The 19481-nt window shown below is 43.0% G+C and overlaps 1 protein-coding gene across 1 annotated transcript; it reads left to right on the top strand.

The window, feature by feature from the left end:
- Positions 1 to 6193: 6193 nt before the first annotated feature.
- Positions 6194 to 18075, top strand: LOC143987462 (heme-binding protein 2-like). The gene is made up of 4 exons (XM_077486188.1): positions 6194 to 6385; positions 12178 to 12307; positions 15025 to 15196; positions 17477 to 18075. The coding sequence occupies exons 1-4, from the start codon at positions 6230 to 6232 to the stop codon at positions 17649 to 17651; spliced, it is 633 nt and encodes a 210-aa protein (XP_077342314.1). The 5' UTR covers positions 6194 to 6229; the 3' UTR covers positions 17652 to 18075.
- Positions 18076 to 19481: the final 1406 nt, after the last annotated feature.

The raw sequence follows: 19481 nt of genomic DNA, 5'->3' as shown, positions 1-19481 counted from the left end.
TCTTCTGGCAGGCATGGAACCACAGTCTGGTTGGGTGCTTTAAGGTTACTTTCTCTCTGAGCCCGCCCAGTGGGAGTGTCACTCTTGCTGTGCTTTCTGGGAGAGGGGAGATGCGGATGTCACGTGGTTCAGGGTTCCGGTCCAGAAGTTTGTTCTGACTCCATGGTCCTGACCCTCCTGACGAGCCCCCAGGAAGGCTATGGCCTGAGGTGCGGAACCACCCAACTTTATGTCTCGGGGCTGGCTAGCCCAAGACAGGGAAACGAAAGAAAGGATTCTGAGGTGGTCCGCCGCCGTCTCCGGTTGTGGAGAAGCTCAGCAACTTTGTAGCTATCCAGGGGAGGACTCTTCAGAAGAAGGCCACATACGGGTTGGCTTCTTAGCAAGAGCCTGGGACCTAAGTGAATCCAATCTCGTGGGTATTGCCAAACTGGCTGAAAGATCCAGGTATCACACGAGTGTTCTACAAGTTCTAGTTTTCTACATGTTCTACAACAACGTCTGTGGCAGAGACTTGTTCCTGATTTAAGCACCTTGTTGGTTGCTAGGCCTTGTGAGAGAGGGACTATCCAACTTGAGTGAACATCCAGTTGTGAATGGCTATTCTCTGGATTTAGTCGAAGTAAGCAAGTCCTTTATTATTGACTTTGACACTAAGACTACCTGAACTTTTCTCCTAACCCTCTGATCCTATACTAAGAGACTGTTCGTTAACTACGTTTTTTGCAAATAAAAATCCTTTTAAGTGGAACTGTCGTCAGTCTCTAAAGTTTCTGAGCCATCTACCAGGGGAACCCCTAGACACAAATCGAGGTGAAGAAGGTAACGGTAAGCCCAATCAAACCCAGCAGCTCCTTCGGGGATTAGTGCTACATAAATAATCCTTACAAGAACTCTAGCATGAATTGGGGAATCAATTGGTTTTCTATTTCACTTTATTGATTTTAAACAAATTGTACAGATTAAACAATCTGCGTTGTGGGTACGTAAAAGAACACGTGAATTTGCGATAAATATTATGTCAAACCTATGTCCAATAATTACAATGGAACAAAAGGTAAAGATGTTATGTTGTTTCTAGAGCGCACCCTGGGCCAGTTCGAAAGATATTGAATCAGGACAAAGGATCTTGATGCTATATGTTATATCACATGCATGGACAGATTAGAAAAGACAGAGAAAATAGGAGGCACGAAAGAAAGAGTAAAGCCCATCCTAGAGGATAGAGGGAGAGAAGGGGAAGAAGGTGGGGGGACCAGGTGCTGGGGTTCTCTTGCAGAATAGAGGCAGTAAAAAAAAAAAAAAAAGGGGCAAAGAGGGTCAAATGTCACGAAAGAATGTGAGGGCAGCGACAGGTGACCCAAGGGTTCCAGATCTTGTTCAATTTCTTGTTGCTGTTAGTAAGGGTGCTAGTCAGATGTCCGTTGATATAAAAGCCATCTAGCCTGGTTTCGCCTTTGGAGAGACAAGTGAACTGCTTCTTCCAAGCTTTAGCGATTATTAATTTGGAGACTAGGAGTATATAGTAAGCCAGTTTGAATAGATTTTTAGTGAGATTTGGAGATTTTAAATGTAGGCGAGCAAACCAAGGATCTCTGGATAGATGAACCCCAAATAATTTGTAGAGCAGGGCAAACACTTTATACCAAAAACGACCTAACATCGGGCAGGTCCACTACATGTGAGCGAGTCTAGTAGGTACCATGTACCACCTGGTTAAGACCTTATAAGCTGACTCAAGAGTTGTGACATTAATAGTGAAAGTTGCAGTGGTGGACCAAGTGTGGGACCATTCTTCCTTCATTTTGTGAGGTTTTTGATCTGCCTCCCACCTTACCATGTATGTGTGCCTAGCAGGAGTAGAAAGATGGTGAAGATGCAAGTAAAGTATAGAAAACAGTTTTGCCACTACTGGCGTGTGATGGAAAATGTGTTCAAAGACAGTCAGATAGGGAAGCATGCACAGTGGCAAAGTTGGGTATATCTGAATAATTCAGTGGGGGTGCTTGGAAGCTTTTTCCACTGAATTACATTTTCCCTTTCTATAAGTGAAGGGGCTGAGGTGAAACCCTGTTGGGGCCCATATGGGAGCTGCTTTAGCTGTGTACAGGGCAGTCAACTGAGCAATCTGAGCTGCTTGGTAATACTTAAGGAAGTTGGTGACCCCCTGGCATCTGTGAATGCACATAGTGGACCTCAAAATATGTGGCCTGTGAGAGTACCAGACAAAGGACATCACCTAATTCTGGAAGGACCTAAGGGCAAATGAAGGAACTGGGACAAGCAGTTGCAAAAGAGGTATAAAAGTTTAGGCGGGATCATCATTTTAACTGATTTTGGCTTACCAGGCGATGGGGGTATGAGACAAAGTAGACAATAGGGTCTTTAGATTGCGAATGGTAGGGATATAGTTGCCGTGTACAAATCCGAATATTAGGGGGTCAGATGAATCCTCAAACATTCCAAATGGTTAGATGCCGAAGAGAAGAGGAAAGAAGACTGTAACACAGCAAGAGTAGGCCTGTTGTTTTTCAAAAGAACAAGCTGTCCTGTAGATGCACTTACAGAGTTGAGACAAACCATTTACCAGTGACATGAATGCTTACAACGATCAGCGTTTATTTTTAATCCCAAAAGAACAAAAAAAAACTGTTTGCTGTAACTGCTTATAAGTAATAGCTGGAGTTTAGCTTTAATTTGTTAGTGTGTTGGCAAGTGCAGTCTATTTTCTCCACAGCAGGTGGGGCACTGTTGCTGGAGTGTAATTCAAGAAGAACAAAGTTTTTCTATGGTTTCCTGGGTTACTAGGGAAGCTATCATTGGATGCTGCCGCTTCACGTGACTCAAACATCCATCTTGGGTTAGGCACAGCCTATTTAAGGCCCTGGCTCCCATGTTTTGGCATGCTTTTGTGAGTGGACAGAGTAGGGACAGGTACCCCATCTGTGAGGGACAGTAGTGGCACTAGGGAAAGGTAAGGCCTCATCTCTTCTGAACACTCTCCTGATTGGGACTAGACGGCCAGACCACATTTGGTCCCCTTTCAACAGATGCTTTAATGGACTCCTGTCACGCCACTGAACTGTGAGTGTAGCGGGCTGGGAGGCTATCCCACCTGGCTTGTTGTGAACTGTTGCTGCATTTCTTCATTACAAGTTGTATTACAACTGCCTGTGTGAATTACCGAATTACCATGCTGCATCTCGCCTAAAATGTATTTAAATCTGCTAGTGCACCTAACACTCCCCTCATCCCTAATTAACAATTCTGCTGTGTAAAGTTGTCCCTGTGCTGCTTCACCCAGAGTGGAGGCACCAATACAGGAGGTTCGTTATTGGCCAAATAATCAGGTGGAAACAGAGGGAAATAAGCCTAAAATATAAAAACAAATGCAGCCACCACATCTAATAATTTGGTAAGCTGCAATTTACTAAATGTTTGGCTGGCAATACATGGATCAGTATTTTTTTTTTTCTTTGAGGAATGGATAGAGGAATCCTCCTCTAAATGTTATTGAATTCTGACATCTGGGGCTACTCCACTGTCACAATACACTGATCAGCAATGCAGGCAGCTGGCTGCAGCACTGACCAATGAAAATCTTTCCAACAAGCCAGTTCCAAAGAAGCTCCATGCTGCTCTATAAGCAGGCTTGTGTCTGTTTATACCGGTCAAACTCGGAGTCCGTCCAGGTCTGCTTTTGTGGACCTAAAAATTACAAATTGGAGGTAGCCTGATGTAAACAGACACAAGTTTGTTTACATCTGGTCGTCCATTGAGCTATTATGTGTCCACTGGACACAATCTGAACAGATACGGATGTAAAAAAAACTGGCATTCATCCTGTTCAGCACCCATTCAGCAGGGGACCCACTCACGGACAGGTAACATGTTCCCAATGCTGCAACCGCTGTCCGATCCCCCCTCTCCCTCCTTGCCTCTTCCCTGTGACAGCAGTATGGAGAGAAATTCCGTGTACTAGCTGTCACTTTTTGAAAATAGCTTGGCCGTGCAGGGCTCCACCCACACAGCCGTATCATTCATTCACACAGCCCTGTGTGAATGAACTACAACCCCCAACATCTTTTGCAGCTGTCAGCTTGTAGTTCTAAATGTCGTGGTAGTTCATTGATTCTTCCTGCCAGATTGTATCTGCTTGCCCATACAGGATATACGTGCACACAGATACTCTGACAGATCTGGAGGAGACCTGCATGGCGCCAGCGATCTGCTGATCGCTGGTGCAATGCTTTACACTGCAGGCTCAAAAAAACTTAAAATAAATAATAAATGCACATTTTTTACCTGCAAAAAAAAGTGCATTTATTATTATTTTTTTACTTAGGCCCCTTTCACGCTGCCACTACTTGAAAGTCACGCAATTTTGATGCGATTTCAGAGCACGCCTTTGTAAACGTGAGGTCTATGGACCTCAACTCGCATAAAAGTCGGAGGGACGACTTGAAGTTGCTCAGATATGAATGGTTATCATTGGGAATCATGGGGTACGACTTGTCATGGGACTCTGATGTCCAAAGTCGCAGGAAAAGTGGCACAAGTGTGAAAGGGGTCTTTTCCTTTAAGTATGCCCATGTGAAGGAAGCTTAACGCTCTGTTCACACACATGCAGGTGAGACAGAACATGTGCATGTTTGTTCCCGCACATCGCATTTAGGGCAGCCCATTGATTTAATCTGAAAGATGTGTTGAATAAGTCCATGACTCTAAACAAAAATAACGCATGATATTTTGTTGCCATGAATTTTGGGGCACACAAATTGGTAAGCTGAAATATATTCCATATTTGTTTTTGGGTTTTAAAGCCGCATGTCAGTGTGACTTGGAAGACATCTGTGTGTAGGGTTACCACTTCATCCCTTTAAAACTAAACACATATTAATTACACAGGTTCTGGAGCTAATTTAATGCAGTTAAGGCACTAAGTGAATTATTTACCACCTTAATCAGTCACAGAACCTGTGTAATTTATATGTGTTCAGTTTTAAAGGGATGAGGTGGCAACCCTATAAATCCTCATACACACGATAGAACTTTGAACAAACTTTCCCTTGGATTTTTGTACAAAGGGCGTCGGCCCTGAACTTGTATTGCATACACACAGCAGGACTTTTTCAGCCAACTTTCACTAAATCATGTGGTTTTTCTGCTCTTTACCGCCACCTGTGGTCAACTTCTGTATTGTTGTCTGATCTTTTGCATTGGTTCTGAGCATGCCTGTTTGTACTTTGTACAAAAGTCCTATGGTTTTCTGTACACACAATCAGACTTTTCTCCATCTGACTTTTGTTGCCAGAAAGTTTGTCCGTTCGCACAGCCAACAAAAGTCAGATGAAAACCAAAAAAGTTTGTCCGATGGAGCGTGCACACGGTCAGATGTTGCTCCAAAACAGCTAATTTGCATGTTTGTTGTCAAAAAGTCTGATCGTGTGTATGGGCCTTAAGACTGTGCAGGTTCATGCACAGATGTCTTTGCAAGTCGACCCCGAAAAACCCCAAAAGTAGGGCAGGAACTACTTTTCCAAATTGATGCGGCATCACACTGATTTGAACAGTGCGATTGCTGACAATAGGATGCGACCTGTCAAGTCGCATGACAAGTCGCTCCAATGTGAATGAGGGCTCAATGTTGCTTTAAGGTAAATAGAGTGAACTTTCTGAGCCAATTGTAGTGTTCACTCACTAAATTCTTTCAGCTGCTTGGAATAGCTCTTTAAAGGAACCCAGTCCTCATATAAAAGAAAATGGAAAAAATGGTGCCTGGAAAAGAAGGCGTTTAATACTTACCTCTTCGGCGGAGTACTCAGTGTGAAAAGGTAAAAATTAAAAGTTATTTTAGGAAATAATTTTTAAAATAAAAATGTTATATACATAAACATGATATAAAATGATCAGATTTTATACTGGCAAACATTTAAAAAGAAAGTGGCCACTAACCATTACCTCTAAGAAGGCAGTATAGGTTGTGAAGGGAGTCATTATTTACTGTATAGACCGTACACACTGTATACAAAACAAGTTATAAAACAGCTCACACTTTCCCAGACTGCAGCGCACGTGAGGACTATGTCAGTCTGTTACTTAACATTTGGTTTGGGAGGTTACACAACTTTCTACAGCAAGTCTCATGTTCCCTGACACTCCTCTCTCCCCCTCTCTCTATATAAGAAGAGCCCAGCATGTTCAGACATCTGAGCACCAGAGGACAAACATGGAGATCAAGTATCAGCTGCTGCTCAGTCTGTTGCTTGTGCTTGGGACTTCACAAGCAACTGAACAAGAACCTGATGTTTCAGATGTGTACCAGAAACCAAAATTTTGTCGTGAGTTAGATTGCCCCGTATACCGACTGGTGAAACAATATGATGTAAGTAAGAAAGGGTGTTTTTTTTTGTTTTTAATCAAATATATTGGGTAGGGTGAGCAGATCTGCATCTATATGTAGATGCATCTCCCCCATCTTTCATTCCACTGTTTTCTCTACCTGCCTGTTACTTTCCTCCATCCCACTGTGTCGTCGCTCCCTTTTCTCCCTTCTGGCTGTTTATGTACTCTTTGTGTCCCGATCACTATGTTCCCACCTTCTTCTTGCCCTGTATATGTACAGTGCCTTGCAAAAGTATTCACCCCCCCCCCCTTGGCATTTTTTGTGTTTTGTTGCCTCACAACCTGGAATTAACATGGATTATTTGAGGATTTGCATCATTTTACAAAACATCCCCACAACTTTGAAGATTTTTATTATAGTGAAGCAAACAACAAATGGGGCAAAATAATAAAAAGTCAATCTGCAGCCACCTTTTGCAGCTATCACAGCTCCAAGTCGCTTTGGATAAGTCTCCATTTGTCCCAACTTTGCCACAACGGTTGTCCATTAATCGTGTAAGTGTGCAGGACCCTGATCAAGTAGTGGAGGATAGGAGAGTCTATTCCCTAAAGGCACGGTACACCAACCTACCCGGTGGACTGAAGACACCGGCTTTACATACAGGCTTTTTTACGAACTTCATCTGGTGAGTGGGGAGCAACATGCAATGATCCCAACATGTTCACAATTGATGAACTTTATTGGTTACAATTTATTTGCACAGGAAGTCACCAGAAACGCATTTAGGCCGGGTTCACACCGCGAATCCGCGGCGTTTTCCCGCATCGCATTACTCCCGCCGGCAGTTCACACTGCCCTATGCGGACGGCTGGGAGTGTCAATGATATGTTAATGACACCCCCAGATCCATCCGCATATCGCAGTGCGATCTGCCGACTCGCACAGGAATCGGATCGCATGGTGTGAACCCCCATGCGATCCGATTCTGTTGCGGACCAAAAAAAGGGTCCCGTGCGAGTTTGCTGCGGGAGCGATGCGAATTCAGCCATACTATCTGTATGGCTGAACTCGCATCGCTACGGAGATCGGATGTGATTTGCGGTGCGAATCACATCCGGATCTCCCCCCGCAGCAGTGTGAACCCGGCCTCAATGTGTTACCATTTTGTATTTTACATCTGTTGAACTTTATTGATTTGCACTGAACTTTGTTATACATGTTGATGTATGTACGCATGCATAGCGGTAGTTTATAGGTGCAGTGCTGAGTTTAAAATCCTTTTGGCACTTTTTTTGGGATACTTGCCTTGCGCTACAGCAGCAGCCCTAGTATACATAATTTTCAATTCCACAGCGCAGGTACTTTAATTACATTTTATTTTTTTATAAGCCTCTGATCTTGACACATCTAACCACTAGGATTTTTGCCCATTCCTCCTTGCAAAACTGCTCCAGCTACTTCAAGTTGGATGGTTTGTGCTTGTGAACAGCAATCTTTAAGTCTGACCACAGATTTTTCTATTGGATTGAGGTCTGGCCTTTGACTAGGCCATTCCAAAGCATTTACATGTTTCCACTTAAACCACTCAAGTGTTTCCTTAGCAGTGTGTTTGGGGTCATTGTTCTGCTGGAAGGTGAACCTCCATCCTAACCTCAAATCTCACACAGAGTGGTACAGGTTTTGCTCAAGAATATCCTTGTATTTAGCACCATCCATCTTTCCCTCAACTCTGACCAGTTTCCCAGTCCCGACTGCGGATGGTGTTCTTTGGGTGATGTGATGTGATGTGTTGGGTTTGCGCTAGACATTGTGTTTTCTTTAATGGCCAAAAAGTTCAATTTTAGTCTCATCGGACCAGAGTACATGCTTCCATACATTTTGGGAGTCTCCCACAGGCCTTTTCGCAAACTCCAAAACGTGCCATTTTGTTTTTTGCTGAAAGTATTGGCTTTCTTCTGGCCACTCTGCCATAAAACCCAACTCTATGGAGCGTACGGCTTATTGTCATCCTATGTACAGATACTCCAGTCTCTGCTGTGGAACTCTGCAGCTCCTCCAGGTTTACATTAGGTCTCTGTGCTGCGGGTTTGCTGTTGTGCCATGTTCTTTGCATTTGGTTATGGTAAATTTGATGGGGCTCCTAGTGATCATCAAAGATGATGATTATTCATTTTTTTTATTTATTTAAATTTTTTTTATAACCTAACCCTAACTTGTACTTCTCATCCACATTGTCCCTTACTTGTTTGGAGAGTTCCTTGGTCTTCATGGCAGTGTTTGGTTAGTGATGTCTCTTGCTTAGGTGTTGCAGCCTCCGGGGCCTTTCAAAAAGGGGTGGGTGTGTGTGTAAATGACAGATCAAGTGGACATCATTTCACTAATTATAAGACTTCTGAAGGTAATTGGTTGCACCAGAGATTTTTATGGGCTTCATAATGAAGGGGGTGAAGACCTGCACACATCAATTTATCAGGTTTTTTATTTCTGAAAAATAGTTTTAGGTATATATTTTTTTAAAATTTTACTTCACCAACTTAGACTATTGTGTTCTGATCCATCACATATACGGTAATTTCGTAAAAATTTTTTTTTTATCTGAAGGCTGTAATATAACAAAATAGGTAAAAAGCCAAGGGGGGTGAACACTTTTGCAAAGCACTGTACACACTATTAATTTCCCATCCTGGTCTCCATGCTCCCTTTCCCACTTGATCTGTGTCTTTACATTTACAATCTAATCGTGTTCCTTGTCTCTATGCTCTCATATTCTTCTTTACATGTCCCATCCCAGTGTGTCCTAGCTTCTGTACTCGATATTCATGTCCCTTCCCACATACTCCATGTCTTTACATTGACACTTTTATTTTTTATGTCCTTTACCACTGTGTCCTGGTCTTTATGTTCCCACCTTCTTCTTGCCCTGTATCTGTAGACTCTATTCATTTCCTTTCCTGTCGTGTCCTGGTCTCTGTGCTCCATTTCTCCCTCTTGTTCTGTGTCTGTACATGTACCTTCTGTTTATGTTCCTTCCAATCTTTGTCCTGGTCTCACTGCTATCTTTCCCACATGCTCTGTGTCCCTACATTTACACTCTCTTCAACTGTGTCCTGGTCTTCATGCTCCCTTTTCTCTCTTGGTCTGTGTTGATAAAGTACACCCTATTTCCCTTCCTATAGTTTCCATGCACTTTCTCATACTTGCCATGTTGCTGTACGTGTAAACTCTTTTCATCTCTGTTCCAATTGTGTCCTGGCATCTATGCTCACTCTTTCCCCCGTGTCTGTATGTGTACATTCTATGATCCTCCCTCTTGCTTTGTATGTCCTGTGTTTGATACACGTACACTCCATTCATGTCTCTTCCCATATTCTACTAGTTTCCATGTTTTCTTTCTCCCTCTTTCCCTTTGTCTGTACGTGTATATTCTATTAATATCCCATCCAACCATGTCCTATGCTTCAATTCCCACTCTTTCCTGTTCTTTTTACATGTACACTCTATTCATGTTCCTTTCCATAGTGTCTTAGTCCCCTAAGCCACTTTATTTCTCTTGCCCTGTATCAGTACACTATTCATGTCCCTTTCCATTGTGTCCTGGTCACTGTGCCCATACATATACCCTCTATTCTTGTCCCTTCTCATTGCGGCTGGGTCTCCAGGCTCCCTTTTTCTCTCTGCTGCACTGTCTATACACCTACCCTCTATGTTCCTTCCCACTTTGTCCTACTCTCCATGTTGTTGTTTTTCCTGCTTACCATGTGTCTGTACATTCACTCTATTCATGTCCTTTGCCACTGTGTTCTGATCCATATGCTCCCATAATCTACTTGTCCTGTATCTGTACACTCTTATCATACCCCTTTCCATTGTGTCCTGGTCTTTGTGCTTTCGTTCCCCCTCTTGCCCTGTGATGATACATGTACACTCCATTCCTTTCCCAAAGTCTCCATTCTTTCTCCCTCTTGAATGCACATGTACGCTCTATTTGTTTTCCTTTCAAACTATGACCTGGCATATATGCCCCCACTTGTCTTGTGTCTGTAAACTTACTCTGTTCATATCCCTTACCACTGTGTCCTGTCTCTATCTCTATCCTATATTCATGTTCCTTCCCATTGTGTCCTGGTCATTATTCTCCCATCTTCTTGTCTGCGTCTTTACATTTACACTCCACCCACGTCCCTTCCCACTGTGTCCCAGTCTTTGTGCTCCCCTTCTCGCTCTTACTCTGTCTGTGCACTTACCAGGGGTCGCACATCCATAAAGGGTGCAGGGTGCACGAGGGGTGTTTTCGGTCACTTCATCCCTGTATCTGTATATGTACACTCTACTCATGCCCCTTTCTATTGTGTCCTAGTCTGTACTCCCTTTCTCATACTTGCTTTGTGTCTGTGCATGTACTCCCTTTATTGCTTTGTCCTGGCCTCCATGCCATCTTTCTCACTTGTCCTGTGCGCTTACATTTACACTCTCTTCGTGTTCCTTCCCTTGTGTACTGGTCCATGTCCTTCCTCTTGCCAGTGTTCGATACATGTGCACTCCATTTATGTCCCTCCTATTCTCCATGCTCTTTTCTCCCTCTTTCCCTGTGTATATTAATACTCTACTCCTCTCCCTTCCAACTATGTCCTGGCATCCTTGCTTCCTCCTGTTTTGTGTCTGTACATGTATGTTCTATTCATGTCCCTCCCTACTGTGTCCTGACTTCTGAAGTAGGTTTAATATCTTGTAATTACTAGCTATGTCTGTAGAAATCCCATATTCTATTCTGTATAGAACTACAAATAGCTGTGGGCCATTATTTATAAAGTGGCCATGGAGGCTAGTAATTTGTGTTCTAGTCTTTTGGTTTCCCCAGACTCAATGGGGTTAACTTACTAAAACTGAGTACAACATCTGGTGCAGTTGTGCATGGCAGCCAATCTGCCAACTTCAGCTTGGAAACCTGGAAGCTGATTGGTTTCTTTGCAGAGCTACATCATATTTTGCACTTTCCAGTTTTAGTAAATCAACCCAAATATGTGTTCTTATATCTTGTATCTATAAGGCCCCTTTCACACTGGGGCGGTTTTCAGGAGTTACAGCACTAAAAATAGCGCCTGAAAAAACCGGCCCCTTTCACTCCAGTGTGAAAGCCGGAGGGCTTTCATGCTGGAGCGGTGCGCTGGCAGAACGGTAAAAAAAGTCCTGCTAGCCGCATCTTTGGAGCGGTGTATTCACCGCTCCTAAACTGCTCCTACCCATTGAAATCAATGGGACAGCGCGGCAATACTGCCGGCAAAGCGCCACTGCATTGGGGTTTTGTGGGCGGTTTTAACCCTTTTTCAGCCACTAGCGGGGGTTAAAACCACCCCGCTAGTGCCCGCAGACCGCCGCTAAAACGACGGTAAAGCGCCGCTAAAAATAGTGGCGCTTTACCGCCGACGGCCGCACCGCCCCAGTGTGAAAGGGGCCTAAATCTTTGTGGGCTGTTAAAGAGCCTTTGTTATGAATTTTTCTCTGCTTTGCTCAGGTATGAAGACTGTCTCCCCACCATGTGCCAGCCCTGGGCCATGCTCCACTCTACCTGAAAGTAGTGGATATTTTGGCAATTCCAGTAGTTGAATGTTGTGGCAAAGGAGCAAAAAAAAAATCCAACTTCATTGAATGGCCACGTGTCTTCTTGAGTGACTTGAGACTGAAAAGTTTGCTCCCTTTGTTAGAATTGCCATTAAGATATTTGTATATCGCTATCCTATATAGTGTCTGGTGGAGAACACAAAAGCTATTAAGTATGTGCCGTATTAAATGGTGACCATTAACTCATTCCATTCGCTTTTCTTTCATTTCAGAAATTTGAGCATCGTGCCTATGAAGCCACTCGATGGGTAAGAACTCCACTTGAAAGTGATTTCTTTGGCCTGGGGATGGTGACAAGTTTCAGGCGCTTGTACAAGTACATCACCGGCTCAAATGCTGAAGGTTTGATACTTCTACTTTACTTTCTTATGAAATGTAATAAAGAAACCTTTTAGACCATACTATAAAGTTGAGACATGAGCATTCTTTTTTTTCCAAATGTGCCATTCATGGGCGACGTGTAAATCGTCTGGAATTAAGGAAGCTCATCATAGAGAAATTGGATGGGTCACAGAGAGGAGGCCCTCATCAAGGACCACGAGGAAGGAAGGAAGGATAATTCAGAATAGCAGATGAACATGAACTCCAAAGTGAGGGAATCCTGGTTGGGTTGTCGCCAAAACTATTGTCCCAGCAGATGAATCCCCTCTATTACTGTTCTGGTGACCACTCTAAATTTGGGATTTTGTATTCACGTTTGATAACAGTCACAGGACAGATCGAGGTGGGACAATGCCTCTCCACTCTATGCAAAACTTTTTTTTCTTTAAATACATTTAACAGATGAAAAGGAAGCAAATAAAAGAAAAGAAAATGTGTTAGTAAGATGTGCTTTAATGAATACAGAACTGCATGAATTTTCCTTTATCTGCCTGGCATTAAGCTTTATATTCATGTTGTGGCTGGTGTATGTGTAGCCTAGTTTTCCCACCTATGCATAGTAAGGGGCCCCAAAGGGGATGTTCTGCTTTAAGCACATCTCCTCTGCTACATTTTGGCTTCTTCCTTTTTTTTTTTTTTTTTTTCTTCCATGTATATTGTATATCTTCTGTCTTAACCTTACACTGGTGAAGAGTAGTGTGAACCAGGGCTTAGCCCTTGTACACACGGTCGGATAATCTGTCGGAATGCGTCTTATCGGACCGTGTAGTCAGATAATCCGACTGTGTGTGGTATGCATCGGATTGATTCCGTCCGAATCTCCGTCTGACCCAATTTTCCAACATGTTGGAAATATTTCCCGACCAACTGGGCCGGTCGGACATATTCCAATCATGTGTAGAGAATTTTGATCGGACCAAGTGCCACGCATGCTCAGATCAAATTCCTACATCAAAGCTATTGGCTACTAGCCTGAATGTAGTCCCATCGTAACGAAATTACGTCATCACATTCTGAAAGATCGGATTTTTCGCCAACTTGGCCCGACCGTGTGTATGCAACAGTTTCGGACACAATCCGACTGGCAAAATCCGACGGATTTGGTTGGCAAAATCTCCGACCGTGTGTACGTGGGCTTACAAATCTCCTACAAGTAAACCCGATGCTACAAGTAGCTGCAGCACATTCCCTTGTGGATGGTTCTGATGGGTGGGTAGACCGGGGGTGGGACTACTTGCTATGCTCCAATATTTGCACAGAAGCCAATGGTTTAAGGAAGTGCCTGTTGGCAGCCACATTTGGCTGTATAGGCACACTGTTGTCAGAAAACCTCAGGAGATTTCTGATTGTCTAGGCTACACTGTTTGTTTCTAATCTAGACAATCAGCAATGAAGAAAATGCAGAATACCAAACTATTATGCCTCATACACACGATCGGACTTTCCGCCAACAAAACCGTGGAATTTTGTCCGAAGGGCGTTGGCCCAAACTTGTCTTGCATACACATGGTCACACAATTGTTGGCCAATTCACTGGGGGGGGGGGGAAAGCCTTTGAAAATTTGTTTGCAATAACTCCTCGCACTTTCAGTTAGTTTCTGAACGGCCGTTCATCAACCAGACAGATTGCGGAATAATGTTTTATTTAATATTGGCCTTGGAGTTATTGCTTTTGACTTTTTTTTGTGGTTGAATAATGATTTGGTATATTTTTGGATGCATAGAATGCACTTTTTAGGTTAAGTTCTATTGACCGCGTATCTAATTTAAAAAAATTGACAAGGGACACCAACATAGTTGTATCTTTGATCTTAAAAACTACGGGATAATGGTGTTGTGGTAATTTGCCCAAATAAAAAATAAAATAAAATAATGTTTATCACTAGAAAAAAAAATCCTTTGAAAATTTGTTTGCAATAACTCCATCAGTATTGCCAGCAAAGCAGCTTCATTATTATTCAATTTAAGAAGAGAATTGTGCACTGCATTTCGAGATCTCACGTCACAAATGTTAATTCTCCATTACGAATGCTAATTTACAAGACCGACCACTTCTGCTTCCAAGCATGCGTGTTTGTACTTTGGACTTTTGTGCGACAGACTTGTGTACACACGCTCGGAAAATCCGACGCCACAGATTTGTCTGGAATATTTGAGAACATGCTAGCCAACATTTGTTGGCGGAAAGTCCAACAATTGTCTGGAGCATACACACGGTCAGATTTACCGACCACAGCCTGTCATCGAACATTTCCCATCAAAGTCCGATCGTATGTATGGGGCTTTCGTTTTTAAACCTAAGCAGGGGTAAAAATCATTTTTAACTGGAATTCCAGTTTAAGTCCTCAGTTGCATATGGTTCTTATCTTGGAGTATCCCACCACTTCCCTCATCCCCAATCAATATTCTTCAAAAATCAAAACCACAAAATCATCCCCCTAGAGTGGTCTTTGGAGAAAGCGAATGAGTCTGTTGTGTGTCTGGCTGTGGGGCTGAAGATGGGAAGATCTGGACAAATGGCCAGTTAAAGGGGAACCCCCCTTCTTCTTCTTTTTTTTTTTTTTTTTCTATGTTTCCAATTCCTGTAGTGCTACTCCCATAGTAGCCACATATAGCATAATTTTAAATCTTCATATGGTGTATTGAACATACATTCATTCTGCCCTCTGTTTCTTTAGAGATGAAGATTAACATGACTGTGCCTGTGGTGATATATGTGCCACTGAACCAGCCCCCAGCTGGTAACTCCACAATGTCTTTCTTTGTGCCACATGAAGTACAGGATCCTCCAAAACCAACAGACCCAAAAGTCTATCTGAGCAACTCGCCTGCAAAGTCATTCTATGTTAGGTAAGTGACCTGTTTCAAGCCTGAGAATGGTGTCTGTATGGAGGGTTTTATACTGCCTGAGGTTGGTATAGTAGGTCTGAGCTGTGGACACTGCCCTGGAAATGTGAAACAGAAATGATGACTTTATTGATTTTTGTGCTTAATGTAAATCTAAAATTCACACTTCCTTGAAGCATAGGACAAGGCAGGAAAAAAATAAATCTATGCAACACATTGTTGTGATACATGCACATTTCTGCACGATTAGCCCTTTTTAAAGAACCTACAAGTACGGGGGGGGGGGGGGGGGGATACCCGTTGATCTACCATAACTGCACCTAGCTCAAGAACTTGTGGGCTGACACACAGCATGTTCTGTGGACTGATTGGTGTCAGCCCTGCTCAGTGTCCTTTTGTTAAACTACTCCATCCACTCACTCTCAGATTATTACAACCAGGACTGGGACAAGTGGTGGGCAGGAGGGGCAGCTGCCCTGGGTGTAGTACTAGGATGGGGCACTCCAAATCAGTGGCTGGCAACCAGCAGTTTTGTCTGCTCTGACAACTACTGCTGCCAACAAGCCCACTCTCATCACCCCATTCACCTTCAGCTGACATAAAAAAAAGTGCATGCGCAACTATCCAGCTATAATTGGCCATGCATGTGCAGTGCACACTACACTGCCAACCATGTGGAGCCAGAACAAGGGCGGGGGGGGGGGGGGGGGGGATGGGCTCCAGACCTATGCACGTTGCATCCTTTCCCTGAGTGCTAGATGAACCTGTCCCTAGTACTAATTACAGAATAAAGGCTAAACATTCTGCAGTCCTGACAAGTTCCCAACAAGAAGGTCTAAGGCTTCATGTACACAGGTTTTAATACCTCTCCTGAACAATGGAACTTGACAGCTAGTAATCGACGTTTAAAAAAACTTCCTTTGTGCTGCGTTTTACATTCTGCTTTTAGCCACGTTTGCGTTTTTGGAAGCGTTTTTTGCATTGCAAATAGTCAACTGCTGGGAAGCAACTATAAAGGACCCTGTGTACATGTACTGATAAGATAACATAGAGGAGAGTTCAAGGGGCAGTACATGAGGCCTTACTCTTTGTGATGACACAGTAAGGCTTCATGTGCTGCTGCTGGTAAATGGATGTTTAGGAGCAGTTGGGTTTGGGGTGTTTTTTTTTTTTGTTGTTTTTTTCCAGCTGCAACTGAACGCTTCTTATCTTATCAGTACATGTACACAGGGTCGTTTATAGTCATTTCTAGGCAGTTGAGTTTCGACGCATATTTTTTTTTTTTTGGAAAGCAAAAAAAGCGTTCAGGATGGATGTTCAGAGGCATTTGAAACTCCAAATGCTTGTAAACGTGGCTCAATGTACACGGGACATTTTTACAACCTCTCCTGAACGATTTAACTTGACAGATATTAACCCACATTTAAAATGTCGGTTTTGCCGCGTTTGCGTTTTAGAAGCTTTTTATATATATTTATATACCGTATTTATTGGCGTATAACACGCACTTTTTTCCCCCCTTACAAAAGAGCCACCGAGCGCAGCCGAGATGCACAGGGCATCCGGCTCTGTATCTCGGTGGTGCCATTTTTTTTAAACTGGAAAGCAACAATGACACTGGGGCAAGGCTACACTGACAAGGCTGCAGATGGACACTGATAAGACTGCATTGATGGGCATTTAAATGTAAGGTGTGTTTGTATTTTTTTTTTTTTTTTTTTATTCTAAATAGCCAAAAAATGCCTGTAAACGAAATTTGAATTGAAATGCCTCTGAACTCTTTTGGGGGGTGGGAGAAAGTCCTCAACTGCGTAGAAACGACTGTAAACGACCCCGTGTACATGTACTGATAAGACGACAGAGGAGAATTCAGGAGCAGTTGAAGAAAATGCCCAACTGCTCTTAAACTTCTGTTTGGCATCAGGGACCATGAGGCCTTACTCATTTAGCAGCATTTTGTTTACAGGAGTCTTTTTAATGGATATACATTTTGCCTATGGGGGGAGAGGAGAAGCTTCCAAATGCGGCATGTAAATGTAGAAAAACAGACTTTTTTTTTTTTTTTTACGTCGGTTACTATCTGTCAAGTTAAATCGTTCATGAGAAGTTTTAAAACATCCTGTGTACATTAAGCTTAAGAATGAAGATGACACAGACAAGCTCTGAGTTTAGTATTAGTATTTAGTAGGCTTTAATAAAACTTATAAAAAAAAAATGTTTAAGTGACCCTAGTGTAAAACAATCTCTATCCCATTGTAACAATTTTTTTTCTCTTGCTTTCAGGAGTTTTGGAAACTATGCGTTGGATTCTACTTATGCCATGGAAGCAAAAGTCTTGGCAGAAGAGCTGCAAGCCCTTGGCTTGGAGTTTATTGACTCATTCTATCTTCGTTCTGGCTATAATGATCCTTTTACACTTTTCGACCGTCACAATGAAGTGTGGTTCGTAGCAAAGTAAACAAGATTGGAGCCCTTAAAGCTTTATTCATCTGAAATCCGTTTTTTTGAGTATTCTTTTCTCTGACTTGTAGCTGATTTTTGTATTGCTGTATAATTTTTTTTTTTTTTTTTGTGTAACTAACCGATTTTTTTTTTTTTTTGTAAATTAAACATCAGTTTGTTAAAAAAAAATCTTTTTTTTCTCTTCACAATAGCAGCTGCTTCTCAACTGCATGAACTATAACTGACCATCATTAATAAGAAATAACATGGCAGAAGGTGGCTCAATCGACTTTGATCTTTCTCCCCTGTGGGACTGTACCACACTTGATAATTTTGCACATTTAGAATTTTATTTATTTAAAAAAAAATGTCTCTACTTAAGAATTCCAGGCACAAATGTAATATTAAAGACTTTAAAAATAAATAAAAAGCATGTCATATTCCCCTGTTTTGTGTAGTGGTTGTGCACACAGCAGCCCCGATCTTCCTATTCTCTAGTGCTCCTGGCCCCTCCCTCCTGCTAAATTCCCCCCCCCCCCCCGAGCAAGCAGCTTGCTGTTGGGGGCACCCAAGCAGGCTCTCTCCAAAGCCGCTGCTCTGCATGTCCATTCACCCACAGAGCTGCAGCTTGGCCCCACCCTCTGTCAAAATAGGCAGTGGGAGCCAATGGCTCCTGCTGATGCCTCAGCCAATGAGGAGTGAGTCTCCCAGAGAGCTGAGGCTCACATGCACATCCCTGGATCGCAATGGGATGGGGCTCAGGTAGGTATCAGAGGGTATGCAGCTGCACAGAGAAGGGGGGGGGGGGAGCCGCTAGAACTACATTAATTCAAAAATATATTAAATATTAGCCACAAAGGATATAAATCTATATGTGCAGCAAACCCCGATATTAGTTTGCAAAATTTAGTAGTGACCTCACCCCTGTGCTGTACGTAGCCCGTGCAGACAGCAACGTCAGAGGACCCGTAGCTCCAGCCACTACAGACTGCCTATAGCAGTTATGGTGAACCTTGGTACCCCAGATGTTTTGGAACTACATTTCCCATGATGCTCATGCACTCTGCAGTGTAGTGGAGCATCATGGGAAATGTAGTTCCAAAACATCTGGGGTGCCGAGGTTCACCATCACTGGCCTATAGCAAGGGGCAAAGACAAAACCAGTCGCCCTGCACAAGGAGATGGAGCAGCAGTGATCAGTCTTTTTATTACAGGAAGCTTCTGGACAAAGGCAAAGCCTCAACAATGTTCCAGTTTTCACCAAGTACGTGATATCTTATCTCTAAACTTGTATATGGGAAATTTGGCTTTGTGCAATGTAATCCTGATCGCTTGAACAGTTCTTAAGGAATCTACAAAACTGACTAAGGCTCGGTTCACACAGGGGCGACTTGTCCAGGCGACTTCGCCGCCTGACAAGTCGCGCCCCGTTCTGTACTACGGAAACCGTTCTAATAGGAGCGACTCAAGTCGCTCCGACTTAGAAAAAAGGTTCCTGTACTACTTTTGCGGCGACTTGCATTGACTTCCATACAGAAGTCGTTTTGCAAGTCGCCGCTGAGGTCGCGGCAGGTCGCGGCGCTGCAATTCGTGCTGCCTACTGTGTGAACCGAGCCTTAAAGGAATGCCATATACCTATTAACAATGATAACCACTTCTAACATGAAGGTAGGAAATAAGGTAGGTTTTTTTGTATTTATATGACCCTGATCTTCATGGAAAAAGCAGCAATTCAAGTAACACCAACTGACCAGGGTCTACAACCTAGATGAAATGTATGCCAAAGTTGTTGCAATATGTGACAAAATCTGGAAACATAGCGGCAGAGTATTTCCAGAGAATCAAA

This window comes from Lithobates pipiens, unplaced genomic scaffold (genome assembly GCF_037356315.1).
Source record: "Lithobates pipiens isolate NorthernLeopardFrog02 unplaced genomic scaffold, aLitPip1_a1.2 Scaffold_18, whole genome shotgun sequence".
NCBI classification, from domain to species: domain Eukaryota; kingdom Metazoa; phylum Chordata; class Amphibia; order Anura; family Ranidae; genus Lithobates; species Lithobates pipiens.
Note: the sequence above shows the minus strand (reverse complement) of the source record. Positions and strands in the feature narration are given on the sequence as shown.